Source organism: Alligator mississippiensis, chromosome 1 (assembly GCF_030867095.1).
Source record: "Alligator mississippiensis isolate rAllMis1 chromosome 1, rAllMis1, whole genome shotgun sequence".
Lineage (NCBI taxonomy): Eukaryota > Metazoa > Chordata > Crocodylia > Alligatoridae > Alligator > Alligator mississippiensis.
Window position 1 is genome coordinate 339,189,665 of NC_081824.1, and position 18,089 is coordinate 339,207,753.

Consider the following 18,089-nt stretch of genomic DNA (forward strand, 5'->3'; position numbering starts at 1 on the left):
ATATCTGCACTGTAAGGGAATAAGGTTTGCTGTCACATCCTGCTATTGTTATCTCCTTTTGTCTGCTGCTCTATAATTTGCACTCTTCACTCTTAATGGTTGTCTTTTAGATTACTCCAAAGAGTTAACATGGACTGTCATTTACTATACACGTCTCTGTTGTACACGTATTTGTAAAGTGCTTAGCTTAGTGAATGAGACCTTTACCTGACAGAAGCGTACAGGAGCCAGAGCAGGGCTGTCAAATTCAACCATGTGCCCTGGGCTGGATCTGGCCCAGGGGGCACCAGGAGATGATGGTGGCAGCTCTGAACCAGTGCCCAAAGTAGGGACTCCAGTCCCCACTGTGTGCCCTGTGCTGGGACCAGAGCACTGCCAGCACTGCATGTCTTGTGCTGCAGTGGCAAGTCCAGCTCCAGCATAGGGCATGTGTCAGGGCTGGCAGCTGGGGAAGTAGTGCCACAGCAGCACAAATTCACAAAGTGACCAGAGGGTGACTGCTGCTGTAATAGCCCTTGCTTGCTACTGCAGATTTGCTGTGTCCGCTGGGGCCTAAGGGCCCTGGATTCTGTGGCAGGCCACCTGGCAGGCTGGATAGAGCAACTCCTTGGGCTGTACCTTTAATATCCCTTAGATAGGGTATTAATAGTAATAGATTGTTCTAACAGATAAAAATGTTAATATAGTCTATTAAATCATATAGTTAATTTCCTTTTGCTTGAAATGAAATGTGTGGGTTTTTTTCTTTATGCTTTCTAATCTTGAGAGTACAGGTTGTTCTATAGTTAATGTTGTATTTTTTCTACTTGAATCAGATTTTGTTGCTTTATGTACAAAGTATTGTCTCAAAATCAAGAGTACGCTCTCTTTTAGCATGACAAAAGTTGATTAAATGGTTTGAATTTATATTAATTTAAAAAAATGAATAATTATGGCTAGCTAACACTCAGAAAATTTAACTTTTATTCCACATAGTCTTAGTAGTAGTAGTAATGTAGGTTCTGCATACATTCCATATGTTTATAGCTCTTTTAATTTTTTCAAAGAGCCCCTGCCGGCCAGGACCCTGTACCCCTGCCAGCCTGCTCTGGGCCCTGCTGGCGCTGGCCCTGGGACACAAGTGCGGGCCCTGCTGCTGTGCCCGTTAACTCCTAGTGCCCCCCTAACTCCGTGGTACAGGTTGGGGGGCAGAACACAGCCCCGACCCTCTGCTCGCTGGCAGGGAAGGGGCTCATGCTGAGCACAGGGGAAAAGTGGCCCCTCCCTGCTGCAGCCGCTCAGAGCCTGTGGGGGGCTGTTTTGAGCAGGCACCAGCAGCCTCACATGGGCTGTGAGCGGCTGCAGTGTGGGGTGCCGGCCACAGATGGGCGAGGGGCCGCTTTTCCTCTGCACTCAGCACCAGCTTGTAATCTGCCCCCGCTGCCAGCCTGGGCCCTGCACCGGCTCTGGGCTCACCCGTCAGGGCTGTGCCATGGCAGCAGCAGCTGGGGGCCCCCCGCTTGCCTCACTGGACAGTGTTTGCTGCTGCTGCCTGCCCAGAGCTTGTGCGCTGGGCAGCCCAGAGGCAGTGGTGGCAAACACTGCCTGGCGTCGCAAATGGGGGGGGGCCGCAGCTGCTGCTGCCATGGCACAGCCCCAACAGGTGAGCCCGGAGCTGGCACAGGGCCCAGGCTGGCAGCAGGGGCAGGTTACAAGCCGGTGCTGAGCGCAGGGGAAAAGCGGCCCCTCACCCACCCATGACTGGCACCCCGCACTGCAGCTGCTCACAGCCCACGTGGGGCTGCCTGTGCCTGCTCAGGACAGCCCCGTGCAGGCTGCGAGTGGCTGCAGCAGGAAGCACAGGGGACCTGTGAGCTGTGTTTTGCCCACCCCTGGATTAGAATGTAGTTACTGATACAAAACTTGTACAAGAGTACCAGGAATGAAAATGAAAATTGTTTCTCCTTACCAAAACTCTTTGTTCTTTTCTGTTCAGCTGATGCTTTTGATATTTAATGCATTGCCATAGAACTGGCAAGAGAAAAGTTAGTGCTTTATTATGTATGATTTGTGAAAAAGTTAGAGGTTGATAGTAAAAGTAATCTCTATTGGGGCTTGTGATAATGTTGAAAGTTTCATAAGCTTTCTGTGATTTCATACATTTTATTAGCCTTGTGGCAAAGCCTGCCTTTGTGCACGGTGTTTTGATAATTATTTTAATAATGCCATTAAAAAAACCCCAGTCCTGTCTGAATACATAATCCCCATTATAATTTATAGTAGCACTGTGTCTTATAACAGAATTGGCTTTTGAGCAACCACTAATACATACAACAACATAAATTGATAGCTCCTTAGTAGTGAGGTCAAGATGTGAGGTTATGGATCTGAGTTATCTTCATCTTTAGGTCTTTAAATTTTGGACTTGAAGATTGTTGAAGCATAGTATTGCTGATGATTGCAATATCCCATGAATATTAAGGGTTTCAGTGTGCAAAACTAATGGCAAAATAATGTAATATTTGGAAAGATGCGGTTGTCTTTTTTTTAAATATTTTACTTTCTTATCTGTTTCAGGGGCAAGGGCGATTACTTCAGGCTAGGCCATGGCACTGATGTTCACGTGCGAAAGCCGCAGGTTGTAGAAGGGCTGAGGGGGAAAAAGATTGTGCATGTGGCTGTAGGTGCACTTCACTGCCTAGCTGTCACTGATACAGGACAAGTAAGTTTTCCTGATACAGGAAAGAACTGAAGTACTGACAGTGAAATGTGGTAGTAGTCAAAATATGTATTGGATGGAAAAAATATTCTTCAGTATATTATTGTTTTACTTTTAAAGCCTTGCACAAATATAATATGATTAACTGTGTGTGTGTACAAGCATCTTTTTATCTGACCTTTGTTCCTGTCTTACAGTGATTGAAAGTGTTTTTCACAGTCAGCACCTTGTTCTTTACTCTGAAGTACAGAAACAACTATGATATTCCATCAGTGCCTTTTAAGAACATGAGAATTGCCAGATTGGGCCTGACCAAAGGCTTATCTAACACGCTATCTCTGACAGTAACATGCAGTTAGGAAAACCTTTCTGGCAGGCTTGCCCAAAATAGCCCTGCACCTTTTGGGTGCATCTCGAGGACAAGTAGCAGTGGCACACCTTGTGTTGCTGGTACTTGTCCCTGGGGATGCCCTTGCCATGTGTGCTCTGGCATGCAGCAGATTACCCCAGGTGGGCTAGGGGAGGTTTAACTGGGGTCCTGGGGGACTCTGGCAGCTGCAACCATGGCACTTCTGTAGCAGGAAGCCTGGACAGCAGCTGGAGCATGGCTCCGGCCACTCAGGCTCCGGTTTTGGGTGGCACGCGCTGCTGCCACATATGTAGTCCCACTTTTTTATTGGAGTGGGGGTTTTTGACCCTGCGATCTCTCAGGGTCAACTTCCCCCTCTTCCCATGCACTGCAAAGTAGTGCGGGAATGCCTGCATGTGCAGTGTGGTGCTGCAGACCTGTGTGGTACCACATATCACACATCCATGCTAATGTGCACACACCTTCTGAGTGTTACTCTGATCCTTTTCTCTTGTCTGCTCTATTTTGCTTTCTGCTTCCTGCGCTGTGCTCCCTGCCTGATCTGATGCTCTGCTTTCTGCTCCCTCCCCTATCTGCCACTGTGCTGCCTGCCAGAGGCTGTCTGTGCCACTTGCAGCACCCATGCTGCAGGTTGGCTACTCCTGCTTTAAAAGAAAAGTTACAAGAACCAGGATGAAATGATTTGATCCTTGCCATACCCTCTCTGTCACCAGCAGTAGGTTAGCCATTATGTTTAATGACCCCTAGTGGATTTATCTTCCCCACATTTGCCTAATCCCTTTTGGAACTTAGATATACTATTTGCCTTCAAAATATCTTTTGGCAATGAGTTGCATCTGTTAATTATATACTGGTTAGGCAAATACTTCCTTATGTTTGTTTTAAATCTGATGCCTAATGATTTCATTGGATTCCCCCTAGTTCTCTTATTTTGAGACCTCAAATAACAATTCTCTCCATTTCATATGAACCATTCATGATATTGTAGGTGTCAGTCATATTTACCTTGGCCACTTGAGACTGAAGAGACATAGCCCTTTCATTCTTGTTTTGTATAGAAGCCATCCCATATCCCTGATCCCCTTGTTTATGTTTTCTGTACCTTTTCTAGTTAAAACGTACTCTTTCACTGGGGTGCGGTATTCACGATGTGGATGCACCATGGGTTTAATACGAATATTCATAGCTATATTAAATAAATTATATAATCCATGTATAAATAATCCCATTAATTTCATGTGCATGCAGAAGAATGAAGAGAATTAATCTGTTAAATAGAATGGATCTCTCAAGTTATGTATTAGTATATGATAATACCTAAAAGCATCAAATCTGGAAAATCCAGTTGATACGTTGCAAATCAAGATAATATTGAGTACCAAAATCAAGTAAAGTAGGTGCTGGATGAAAGAACAATAAGAAAGGATCAGTAAAGCAGACTAATGTATTGAAATGTGTGATTATTTACAGGTTTATGCTTGGGGTGACAATGATCATGGACAACAAGGCAATGGAACTACTACAGTCAACAGAAAACCCACCCTTGTTCAGGGTTTAGAAGGCCAGAAAATCACCCGGGTTGCTTGTGGATCTTCCCACAGTGTAGCCTGGACAACAGTGGATGTTGCAACGCCATCTGTTCATGAACCAGTACTCTTCCAAACAGCTAGGGACCCTTTAGGCGCTTCTTATCTAGGTAATATAGCACTTTTTAAAAAAGGAATTGTGTAGTGTATGTAGTTTGGTGGTAGTGTGGATGGACAGGTGGGCAGAAGGGAAGAGGAGAGGTGGTTTTAAATGTTCTGTCTTTCTGAGAGTGGATGAAATAAAACAACGTTTGGGCAACCAAAATGTTGTATGACCTGAAGCTGAGGAGAGTTATAAAAGCAGTATTAATGTGAAGACTTGAGTCCTTTGACCAGCAACTTACTATAAACTGCGTTCTCAAAAAACTTAATGCCGTGCCAGCTAATCCTTATTAAGTCCTGTGGTTGAAGCCGTAATATTAATCCACTTGTATGTTACACCGTTTACTAGAGGCAAGGATTTTTATTTGAGATTAGCTTTTATTGGATCAACTATATATTTTTAGCAAGTGTATACAGCTGTTTTATCCTTTTCCTGGACCGTCAAGGTGATAACAGCTCTCCTTGTCTTTTACTAAAATTCTTGGTACAAATGATAAGCCTGCCTTTTGACTTTTAAGACAAATGATCACCATTAAAGACCAAGGAACTGCTGCCTTTAAGAGGTGGCATTTTTTGTTCAGCATAACATAACAAATTCTTTTGCTGTATTTCCTTTTAATACATGTTTCCTAACAAGAAATAATAATTAAGCACTGTATGGGTGTAGCACACTTAATTAATACTTATGCTATCTGATCAGTTATTTTCAAGCAAAACTTACTTTAGATGCCAGTAAGTTAAAGTAGCGTATTGGAATTACTTGTGTGTGTAAAATAGTAGACTTTTATGTGTAAAATAATGAAGTGAGCAAATTTAGATTCTATACTATGAGTCGCTGGTGGAGGAGGCTGAGTGCCTGGTTTAGTATTTGAATTACAGGAACAGTAGGTTAAGAATCCTCTCCAAAATTAGCATCATAAATGGAAATTATTTGATTTCTTTGTAAATAACGCATTATCTCTTTTTAAAAAGTCTAGTTTTCTCTTTCTGCCTCCCCAGGTGTCCAATCAGATGCAGATTCTTCTGCTGCCAGTAACAAAATCAGTGGTGCGAGCAGTTCCAAACCCAATCGACCTTCCCTTGCCAAGATTCTTTTATCGTTAGATGGGAACCTTGCGAAACAGCAGGCACTTTCTCATATACTGACAGCATTGCAAATCATGTATGCCAGGTAGGCATGCCAAAGTTTGTTCTTGTACTTTACAGGGCAAAGCATAAGGTAGCTTACTATCTATTCAAGGGCCACGTATCAGGCAATCATGGTCATAAAGAATAAATGTTCTACTTCCACTTAAATTCCTTTTGCTGTTAAACTGAAATCAACTTCATGATATTACTTCCTTATTTAGAGCCAGAAACTCTAACTATCTTCAATGAAATATTAGCTTAGCTCATCTAGAAATCTTTGTAATGAAAGGATCATCACAGCAAATATAAAATAAGTTTTTTTTTTTTTTTAGGAAAAGGAAATCTGACTATTATTTTGTTGGTAATATCTCTTGCTGATAATGTAGATCAGATGACCAACACCTTTTGAATTTTTTTCCAGTTGGTAGTGAGAGAGTACGATTATGAAAAGAAAATGTTTTAAAATGGTAATGTATCTAGAAAGCTTGAAATTCCATATCTCACTCATCTCAATGAAACAAACATGAGTTCCACCAAATAGAAAGGAAGTAATCTGTCTGCAGGCTCCAAGCAATGGAAAACCTTCTCTTTAGTACTAAAATAAAGGCTTTTTCTGAGCAAAAGACGTTGTTGTGCTAATGCTGATCTGCTCTCAACAATTTTTTCGTTTTGATTTAGGGATGCAGTGGTTGGAGCACTGATGCCTGCAAGTATGATTGCACCAGTGGAATGTCCCTCTGCATCCCCTGCCCCTCCATCAGATGCCGCATCTACAGGAAGCCCTGCTAATGGGGAGGAGGGTGTGCTAACAGGGGATGTAGAAGAGAGACTGAGTCCAAACCCTTGGCAAGACAGGAGAGGGGAGGTAAGTAAATAATTTCTGTTATCAGTGCCATAAGCAATCTAGAATGTGTCAAGTAATGCCTGACTTAGTCTCAGTACCTCATCATGAAATAACATCAATTCATAAGTTTCAGTATCAACAGGTCACTTAAACCCATACATGATAAAGGCATCTTGCATCATACTTCAGAAATGATATCAAGATTTTAGCAACTATTTAAATAGATATTGAAGTATTTTAAGTAACAGTAGTACCATGTTCTGATTTGAAAATTGACCTAGCATGTAATTTAGACCCAAGTTTTCAAGTTCAGTTTTTAGGAAAAAGTTTTTTCCTTCCAATCAAGTTGATAACTATAAATGAACTCCCTGAACTGCTATTGCTCTTATGCAGTTCCACAGGAGAATCAAATAAACAAGGAAAAGCTCCAAAATGTTAAATGCACTAAAAATACTAAAATAAACTGCACTGAAAAACATTCTGATTTCATACCTTTATTGCAAGCACGAAAATACTGTGAGAGCAAAAGTTAGGATTGTTTTGGATCAGTTAGATCAGGGGTTGTCAACTGGGGGAATGCATACATCTGGGGGTACTTTGAAAGGTCCTAGGGATATGTGGGGATGGAGCGCCACCACCCCCTGCGCCTCTGCCTCAGGAGCAGGGCCGGGGCGGGTTGAGAACAGGGCCACATAAATGCTGTGCTGCTGCTGCTTGCCACACCCTGCTCAACGTCCGGCTGCTCACCACCTCCTCCCCCTCCCCCCCTGCCCTGGGGATACACTTACTAAAAAGGGGACTGCCAAGGGTGCACTTATTAAAAACAGTTGAAAACCCCCGAATTAGATTAATCCTGTGATTGGGGGGGGGGGGGACAAGAGTGGGAAAGGGAAACTTGACTTAAGTTGATCTAAATCAGAACAATATACAAGTTTGCAGAGGCTCCAAAATGCATATAACAGGATGAAAAAGATCTTCATTACATTTTCTAAATCCTATTTTATTTAATTTTAATTAATTTTATCATTTCTGATGTATGATGTAGTAAATGAAAGCCAGAATAGAGTCCTGCTCTATTGGTTCTTACATGTGACTAGGAGTAAAAAAAAAAAAATGGAAAAATATTTCTTATGTAAAAAAATAAAAGGAAAAATATTTATTACCAAAGAGAACAGATCATCCCTTTTCTAATCTGAATAGCTAGTTTGTTTCCTGCACCTGTTATATGTTGTCTTCTAGAATAGCTCTGGTTTAGGCATTGTCTTTCCACTGTATAGCATCTAGAACAGTTGATATGTAGAAGCTAAGAATACAGGGAGAAGAGTAAGTTGTTGCTATTTTTGTGGTCTCTTTCCTGAGCATAAATAATCAGTCTTTTTATTTTATTTTTTAAATTAATCTAGTTTAAGTATTTGTTGTATTTCACTCTTCTGCATCTGATTGTTGTGTGCTTCGAGTAGGTTGTTTCTTCAGAAGATGCTGTGACACCTTCTGCTGTAACTCCCTCAGCTGCTGCTGCCTCTTCTCGTCCTTTCATTCCAGTCACAGATGATCCTGGAGCTGCCAGTATCATAGCAGAGACAATGACCAAAACCAAAGAAGTAATGTTTTACAAGATACTTTTAAGTATATAGGGTATCTGTAGACATGCTGGGAGGCTGCTCAGCTCGTCAGAGCAGACTTGGTTAACTAAGCTGGCTGGAGCATGCTAATTAGCGTGCTCCATCCAGCCAGGCTCCACATCTCATGTATCAGCGTCCCTGCACTTCAAAATGGTGGTGGGGGCACTTAACTAAGACTTGTTGAATGAGTTTTAGTTAAAGAGTCCCCACTGCCATTTTGAAGTGCAGGGATGCTGATACATGAGATGCTGTGGGCTCTTTAGTTGGAGTGGCTCTGAGCTGTTCTAATTAAAGCACCCCCTGACCCCTGGAGCACATGTAAAAATGCCCATAGGTTATGTCGCTGTATCAAACAACTGAATTGTTCTGGTGTTGTACCTGTTGTTATTTAAAGACAAAACTATAAATAGTTTTCTGGCAATACACAGCATGAGAGACTCAGTTTCAGTAGTCACCCTTTCACACTGAACTCACTATTTTGTGTGTGTCATTGCTTGAAAATGTACAAAATTGACCAAGGTTTCACTGGGGATGAAAAGATGAAACATCTGAAAGTAGAGAGGCGAAGCCAACTCCAGAATAGCAGAGTGCTTTTATGGGGTTGTGGGCAACCAGGTCCAAGCGCCTTTTCTGTTTATTTTGGACCTGGGTCTCCTGAATTCCAGTAAGTTCCCATGCTCTTCAAGCTAAAGGCAGTTCTTTGGTTCTTGTGTGGGCCTCTCTTATGGTTTTTAACCTCCCCCCCAACAAAGATCTTTGTTTTCATTCTTTATGTAGATAAAAATAACTGTAAAACCCTTTTAAGGTTTCTCAACAGTCCCAGTACTAATGTATGTAATAATTGTTTATTTAAGTATTTACTTAGGTATTTTACTTGGGTATTTACTTTAGGTAAACAAAAAAATTGTTTCATGTTTCATAGTTGTTAGGGGCTGGAAAGGGACCTTACAGATTTACCTAAGAAATACTTACAAAAACTAAAAATATAATATATGATAGTTCTTGTTAAAGATCCCAGACATTTAGTGAAGTGATCCCCAATTACATATATAAAGCACTGAATCAAAAATCATGAGATTTATTATTTTTTTTCCAAGAGGCTTTTGTTCTAAGGGCTAGTCAGTAGCTTGTTATAATTTTCAGGCTTGATTATTTTTCAAGCTTGTTGTTTTCCTTTTTTCAATGATGTCTTTCAGTATGAGTACTCAGAACTTTAAATTTTACAGCTACATTTAATTATCCTCGGCTGTTTTGTCATTATCCTGAATTCTGGGGTATAGCTTTTCCATGTTTTTTCCTGATAAAGTCTACATTTGTCAGTTTTCTTCGCATTTAAAAGATATTAAAGATGACAAAACACTGTCTTTGGTTTGGGGATGATGGAGCTTAAAGAGAGTGCACAATATTTGGAATGAGTAGTCCCCAAACTGAATGGTGCAGAAATGATTTATGTAATAACTAACTTCTCCTTTTAGACAAGTTAAGTTGAACTGCTGTAGCAGAAAAAAAATTTCTTCCTATGTATTCATGAGATATATACTTTTCCTTTATTTTTCCTTTGCAGGATGTAGAAAGCCAAAGTAAAGTTTCTGGGCCAGAACCCCAATACTTGGATGAGTTCACTAGTCTCTTAGTACCAGATGACACTCGAGTCATGGTTGACCTGCTCAAGCTTGCTGTTTCCAATAGGGCTGGTGAAAAGGGAAAGGATGTTCTTTCAGCTGTGCTGTCTGGCATGGGCACTGCTTACCCACAGGTCAGTCTTCGAGTTCATTTGTTTGTTTTATGCATTTTAATTATCTCCCTTCCCCCCACGCTTTTTTTTTTTTCTTGAATCATCAGTAGGTTGAGATGAATCTTAGTAGTTGAAGAGTACTTCAATATACTTTAGTTTATAATAAACATCATCATTTATTTGGTATTCCAATTAAAATTACAATGTGGATGTTTCTAGATGTTTTTGAATTGGCTGAAGTGTCAGACGTTAAATGTAATTTACTGACATTTCTGCTTCAATAATTTGATAAATGTGGGTACCAAATATTGGAACAGAATCAAACTAGGACAGGCTTTCTTTTGAGTCTAGGATGTTTTTAGATAATGTGCATGTTCCTTTCATTTAAGCTATGAGTTTATTTGGGGAGTGCTTACTTTTGCAAATCTGTTTAACTGAGATGCACCTAGATAGATCCATAATGGGTAGTTTTATAGATGAAGTTTGAGATGGCTAATATTTTAAGCATTTATAAACCCCAAATACTCATGCAGTCTTGTAAGTTATTAACACAGACAAGTGTTGGGTTGTGGCATCTGTAAAAAGGAACAGTACAAATCAAGATTTTTTTACACAGTAAAACCTCTATTCCGGCATCCCCGGGGTAAGGGGATTTTGTCAGTTATGTAAAAACTCCGGTTATCTGTAATAACCCAGCCGGGTTTTCCAATAACATGAGGGGAATGAGGGGGTTGCAGTGGCTGGCCGGAAACTCAGGTTAATAGAGTATTCCAGTTGCTGAGGTACTGGATAACAGTTTTTGCTGTACATAAATTTATAATAAAGTTGTAAAATTTCTATACACTTATCGCCCTTCAAATATTTCTCTAGAAGAGTAAGGAGCCTTAGCTTCCCTCTTCCTGCCCCCTGCCCCCCCCCCTTTTTTTTTTTTAAGGCGGTCTTCTGAACATGGTTTCCCTACTGTTCCATTTTTGGTTTAATTCTGATCTTAAAACATCAAAAGCACTTGCTTAAAGTTATTGTTTCAGGTTGTTTTAAGTTAGACTGCTTGGAGTAACTAAGGAATTACATCATTAATATCTGACATATGGTTACTTGGTCTTGCTAGAGGAGAGACATATTTAGCAAGGTGACTTTCTTCTTACATAAAGGAACTCTGAGGCCTCTACATGTGTAATCATGCCTTAAGGTGTGACCCATGTTCAACCAGTTAATGGTGTGATAAAACAAGCAGTAAGATATGAAGTTATTCCACAAGAAATGTGTATTGACTTTGTAGCTTGTTCTAATCACATCATTAATTGAATGTGTGGCTAACAAAATAAAATTGCACTAGTTCTTCAGTCCTAGCAACCCTGGCATAAGTAATACTGTCTCCGTGTATTCGGTTAAAATGTACCATAGCACTTCTGGAATCAGCAGGGTTTTTTCGTTGGTTCTGCAAATTTTGGAATCCCATATGGGGTTCATTTGAAGTATCTGCCCTTCTGATCTTTTTGGATGCTAGTTGAATGGGAAACCAAGATTTCAGCTATTCTTTTTTTACTTCCATTGATATCATATAGGTGATGTGAGTGTAATCTTTGACAGAAAGCGATTGAAGACATTTTAATTCATTTTAATACTTATATTTCTGTCACTTCTACTGTTAACTAGAATTTCTTTACTTTTTAAAGCATTAACTATTTCAGTTTTATATTAGTGAAGCGCTTATTTTCCAGTAGCATGTTTCTGTTGCAGAATTCATATACACCTAGAAACATTTAGAAAGAAAACAGTCCTTTATAGTTAATGTACCTTGTTCCCTACCTTTGCTTATCTTCTATATGTATTTCTCATCATTTTGCTTTTACACTAAAGCAAACATTTGGAATTTGATGGAACAAGACAAAGCATTCATATGCAGAGAGAGGGCACTGGTGATTCATAATGGACAAATGAGCAGTTTTAAAATTGGAGTAAAAGTTGGTTTGTATTTCTTGGAGTATTGGCAAGTTTGATTTTGGGAACTTTTTATGTTTTCTGAGTCTTGCACAAGTTGTTCCTTATCTGGTTTATAACTTTTTCTCCAATCTGTACAAAGTATAGTAAAGTAAGATATTTTATCTTTTGTCAATCCTAAGCCAGATAGAAAGATGTTTTAGCAGTGAATTTTCTCATTACTGTTCAGTTTTAGACATTTTACAATTTTTCTAGATTATTTATAAATTTGACACATTCATCTACTAATTAATTAGGCATCTAAAAATTCTTTTCTCCCCAGGTGGCTGACATGCTGTTGGAGCTGTGTGTTACGGAATTAGAAGATGTGGCTACTGACTCTCAAAGTGGCCGACTTTCTTCTCAGCCAGTGGTGGTGGAAAGTAGTCATCCTTATACTGATGATACTTCCACTAGTGGCACAGTTAAAATACCAGGTACTAAATAATCTGATTTATACGCAAGTAACTTGCAACTCACTCAGTAACTTGCATCTCATTCAGTCGTTCTGGATCTGAAAAATGTTTAAAGCTCACAAATATATTTTGACGTTTTAGTCACCTTTTAGAACAATTCTAGTTTAGATAAACAAGTTTCTTACCATAATAAAGGTGCATGATTTTGTTCATCTTTCTTGAACTTGTTTAATAAGTGTGTGTTCCTCCCAAATTAAAGGTGTCTAGCCAAAATAAGAGCAGCTGTGAATCATTGCTGCTTTTCGTTTCAGCAGAAGTTTGACATGACTTGCCCATATTCACATTGTAACTTATCAGGCCCAGAGATATAACTCTAGATCTCTTGGGCTGCTGACAGATGTGAAAAACAAACAAGCAGTGCTTTACTGGGAGAGGCATCATGTTAGTTTGACCTAACTTGCCAGCATCTGTATAGATTGTGTGTTTCAGCGGGGCTTTTGGCAATTTTATCTAAACCCAATTTAATCAGCTGTTAGATAAAAGCACCAAAAATCGCTGCTGAAACACCTAATCTATACAGACATTGGGTGGGCCAGGTCAAACTAACACGATGCCTCTTCTGAACACATGCTGTGCTCTATCTGGGGTCATGCCAAGCTGACAGTAAAGCACTAGGGTTTTTACCCCCCACATGTCTGTAAGCAGCCTTGTTTCTGTGCCTTAAGTATTAGGTCATATTTATTTTCATTGTGCATGGTGGCTTCATTCTGAGATTTATTTAATATTTTTCTCAAGTGTGAGACAACTGATGTAGTTATTCATTTTCCCTCAACTACAGATAAGTGTTTCTGTAAGTCCCTTGAGATTTGCAGCATCAGGCTTAAGGTGTTCTGATCAGTTACATATACTTGTAAAAACTTTGTGTGTTTGTGAATCTCTACTTACGTAGAGCTGCGAGGAAATGGGAATGGCATACACATGTTACTTGTTTAAAAAAATTGTTCAAGGTTCATTATTGGGACCTAGATTTCCCCAGAGTATCAGTGCTGAACCAGTAAGTATTTCACTTAACTGGACTTTTAAGGGCCTAAGTTTGTGCCTGCACGTGTGTTTTCTGGTTATTCTTTTTATAATTGCATAATGTTTTTGTTGTTTAGGTGCTGAGGGGCTTAGAGTAGAATTTGATCGTCAGTGTTCAACTGAGAGGCGCCATGACCCACTCACCATAATGGATGGTGTCAATAGGATAGTTTCAGTCCGATCAGGTGACGAGAGCCACTGGTTTAAATTTGCTTTATTTTTTTGTTGACTTATTTGTTGTTGCAGGTTATTGAATGCTGGATGAAATGTGCTTTCTTTATATTGATTTATTTTGAATAGGGAATAGACAAGGGGGAAAAACAAACAAAAAGCCCTGTAAATCCGTCTTTAATACGTAAGCTGTCTCCAATGCATAAGAATATAAAGTGCTTAACAGAAGTAACTTTTAATCTTTTGTGTTTAAATTCAGTCATTTCTAAAGTTCAAATAAGATTTACAGAAGAATTTCAATTGTATTTATGGCTCAAATTATTTTTGAGACTCCATTTTCAAGCTCTACTTTAACATTCCAGTCTTTGTATATCAAGATTGGTAGAAGTTGGTACCTTGTATCGGTAACTTTTCTGGAGAGAAAAGTTAATGCACTGTTCTTTTAATTTGCTTTGATTTTTTTATTTGCATATTTAGAGTTTTGTTGGCATGATTTATAAAACTGGGTTCTCTGTCAGCAGCTATGCAGTGCATAGCATCTCAGTGGCTGCCATTTCTATTGGAATAATTTATTTTATGGAACACTCCATCTGTGTGGTGTCATCTCCTTGTCATTATCTTCTGTCTCTGTGAACTAAGATTATTCAGTTAAGACATGAAGTTAACCATGTTCTAAAAGTTTCGGGGAGCAAACAGTGCCTGTGCAATGGGCTTCATACCAGTTTTTGATGTGCATACCTGAGATGCTATTTATTGATCTAGTGCTATATTTACATAGATTAATAGTTGGGGAAGGTCTTTGAATGTTGAAGTAATTGTGTGTACTGTTATGGATTCACATGTTAACAACATTTGTCAACAAGAAAATGGCCTTTAAAAGTTCTCTTAACTGTATTTCATAGACAGCAGTCCAAATTGAACTAGTAAAGCAGATGAGCCAGACCAAGTTGCTCTGTGACTCATCTGCATCTAAATTTTTGCAGGATCCCAGGATTCATGAAAAGAACATGCAGTTCCAGTCATGAGTTGGGGGGTAATTAGCAGATGGCTCCTTTTGTGGTGGGGTGCTAGGATCTGAGCAGTACTGAGCTGTGGAGTCGCTATGACTTTGCTGGGGCCCAGCCTAGTGAACTCTGTGGTAAATCATGAGCTTTTTTGCTTTGGACTAATATCACGCATAGTTTGTGCTATATAGGCATAAGTATGAAAGTGCAACTTAAAAGGGTGTTAATGGAGTACCTGGGATAACAAGGATTAATGACCACAAATTGACTGAGAGCAGGTTCAGGCTTGATATCAGGAGGCATTACTTTATGGTTAGGGCTGCCAGGCTCTGGAATGGGCTCCTGTGGGAGGTGTTGCTCTCCCCTACCTTGGGGGTCTTCAAGAGGAGGTTGAATAGATATCTGCCTAGGGTATTATGATCCCAGCACTCGTTCCTGCCCAGGGCAGGGGGTCAGACTTGATGGTCTGTTCAGGTCCCTTTCAACTCTAGAAACCATGGAGTACCTGTGCTAAAACTTGCAATAGTTTTTAAAAAAATGGTGAACTACATTGATTCTGGCTGAATTAAATATATGGGTACCTGTAATAAGTTCCTTATATGCAAGTTACTACAGGCAGTTTATTTGAAGGTCTGTGTTTTCAAATGTGCCCCTCACTTCCATGTGCTCAGGGAGAGCAGAGTCTAACAGTAAGAAGATGGGGAAGGGGCTGCACAGAGAAGAATTTGCAGGGGGAGAGGGCAAGGGAGCTACCTGACCCCCCCCCCCCCATTTATTTTCCCTTCTGTAGCAGTGGGTGGGGGACAAATTCAAGGCAAACCTCCAATCATAAGTTTTTGTACCTGGAAAATTATGCCAAATATATAAATTTTCCATATATAGAATCTGACTATTGCTGGGTTATCTTATATTCAGGGTTTTCTTATATTCAAGTCAGTATGGTAGATTTGATTTTAGTTATTTTTAGTTATGTTTATATGCTTCATATCCAGCTTATTTTTCTTTGGAGACATGTTTCTAATGCTTACAGCAGTTAGCACTTACAGCCATGTGCAGTTTTATAAGTAGGGGTGCACCAATTAAGATTTTCTTGGCTGATACCGATAGCCCATGATTAACCAACCGTATCGGCCGATGCCAATTTCGTAACCGATATTTAGTAATAGTGCAAGACATTTTAAACTACTGACATAAATAAACCTTTTGTTTATTTTCTATTTCACTTGCACTCGCACACACTTTTTGTTTCTGCTTCTACAAACATTTTGTAGCAAAATAAAAACAAATGCACATTAACTTTATAACTTACTTTAAAAATGGTAGTTTGAAGTATAAATTTTACATAAGGATTTTGATAGCAAAGTCATTATAAAACTCAATATTCAGTTTGTTTTACAAAAATCACCCCAATAAAGTTGGAAAAAACAGCATAAAGCCAACATTGTTATGGTTAAAATAAATGAGTGGGAAATACAGATCAAGATGTAGAAATTATGAAACAAAAAATGTCGAGATATAGTTTTTAGTACTAGAAGCCACTGTAGTAGTAGTAGTAAAAAACTATTTACAGTGTTGGTAGAGAAAAGAAAAAAAAAAAAAAAAGACTTACAGCTTCCTCACTGCTTACTCACAGCTTTAGTGTAGCAAGTGGGTGAGTGGAAGGTTTTTTTTGACAAAAAGCCACATTTCTGCTTTTTGGCACATCAGCCGGTTCCTCTTCGCATCCACAACATGTAAAGCTGCACTGAACATCCTGGCATCTCCACTTCCACATTTCTGCAAGTGTTTTAGAGCTTCGTGAAATGGCAGTTGATTTGGCATAGCTTTTTCTTGCCCTGCCACTTTCTTTTCAGTAGCCATCTTTAGGAAATCGTATTCAGTAATATGGCAAATCTTGACATGCTGTATTTAGTTTGTTGTGTTGAAATCTTTAGTGGAGTTGAGTTGCGTCCATACAAAATATTTGCAGCACATACTTTACAATCACCTGTTCTGTTGTTGTTTTCCAACGCTTAAAAATCCATACTGCGCTTCTTCAAGACATTTACAGCTGGTAGAGATCTCATGGTGCACACTGCAGCAAATATATTCTTGCCTCGCTGTTAATGCGTCACGGGGCTCCATGAGCCAGAAGGCATAATTATCAGTAAACATTATCGGCTACAATGACCAAAAAACAGCCAATAGCTGATGATGTTGTTTTTCTTTTTATTGGTGCTGATCTGATAGCAAGTGGTATATTGGTGCACCCCTAGTTATGAGTGTGGCTTGAATAATTTTTAATCAGGATAGATGAATATGTGTAACTTCATTGTACCAGGTCGTGAGTGGTCGGATTGGTCTAGTGAACTGCGAATTCCAGGGGATGAATTGAAGTGGAAATTCATTAGCGATGGCTCTGTGAATGGATGGGGATGGCGGTTCACTGTTTACCCTATCATGCCAGCAGCAGGTAAAGACTTGCATAAAGTTTTATGATAAAAAGTGAGACAAACTTATATGTCTGCATCTCAGTTAGCTTTATTGCTTGATTTAGAGCCTCATCAGTGATAAATTTATCTACTTTGTATGTGTGCTTAATAAACAGAATATGTAAACAGGGTAATGAGAATATATTCATTCATGCCAACACGAAAGGAAGAGAGGTTGCAATTTGTCATGTTGGAAGTATTAATTTTACAGTGAGTGCTGAAGATTTTTAGACTTCGGGTCACATAATTAAATTCTCATTTTAACTGAAAAACTAAAAAACATTGTTTTTTGCAGGCCCTAAAGACCTCCTTTCTGATCGCTGCATTCTTTCTTGCCCGTCAATGGATTTGGTAACATGTTTGTTGGATTTCCGCTTGAATTTTGCTTCAAACAGGAGTATAGTTCCTCGCTTAGCAGCATCACTTGCAGCATGTGCTCAGTTGAGTGCCCTAGGTACGTGTGCGTTTTAAAATGAAGCCTCTTGATAACATGCAAAAGAGAGCCTCCTGATTTGAAGCCATTTACTTTCTTTGTGCTATTTTAGCTGCTGGCCATAGAATGTGGGCCCTGCAGAGGCTACGGAAGCTGCTAACAACAGAGTTTGGCCAGTCTATTAACATCAACCGGATTCTAGGGGATAATGATGGAGAGCTGCGAACTATGGTAAGAAGGCCAAAGCTTTTCAGTGGTGTCTTGTTCTCATTTGTTAACATTCAAAAGAATGTAAGACTCTTGTACTGGACAGCTTCAATGACTGATATTATATAGTTAGCCATAGAACAGGGAAAGTACAGTGTTTTCCTTCAGCCCACTGGCAGCTAGCTTCAAACTTGCATTGAAAGGACTTTGATTACAAAATGTTAGTTCAGATGTTGTAGCCA

General features: G+C 39.6%; 1 protein-coding gene across 4 annotated transcripts in view; it reads left to right on the top strand.

Annotated features, from left to right (window-relative positions):
* HERC2 (HECT and RLD domain containing E3 ubiquitin protein ligase 2) overlaps positions 1-18,089 on the top strand; it is a 194,051-nt gene that overhangs the window by 147,769 nt on the left and 28,193 nt on the right. For all 4 annotated transcript variants that reach the window (XM_059720957.1, XM_059720960.1, XM_059720959.1 and 1 more), the window contains 11 exons: positions 2,557-2,701; positions 4,539-4,764; positions 5,756-5,927; positions 6,563-6,749; positions 8,189-8,329; positions 9,915-10,106; positions 12,349-12,502; positions 13,639-13,746; positions 17,057-17,188; positions 17,503-17,661; positions 17,753-17,871. In XM_059720957.1, the coding sequence (XP_059576940.1) occupies positions 2,557-2,701; positions 4,539-4,764; positions 5,756-5,927; positions 6,563-6,749; positions 8,189-8,329; positions 9,915-10,106; positions 12,349-12,502; positions 13,639-13,746; positions 17,057-17,188; positions 17,503-17,661; positions 17,753-17,871 (1,735 nt within the window). The remainder of the gene's footprint in view (positions 1-2,556; positions 2,702-4,538; positions 4,765-5,755; positions 5,928-6,562; positions 6,750-8,188; positions 8,330-9,914; positions 10,107-12,348; positions 12,503-13,638; positions 13,747-17,056; positions 17,189-17,502; positions 17,662-17,752; positions 17,872-18,089) is intronic.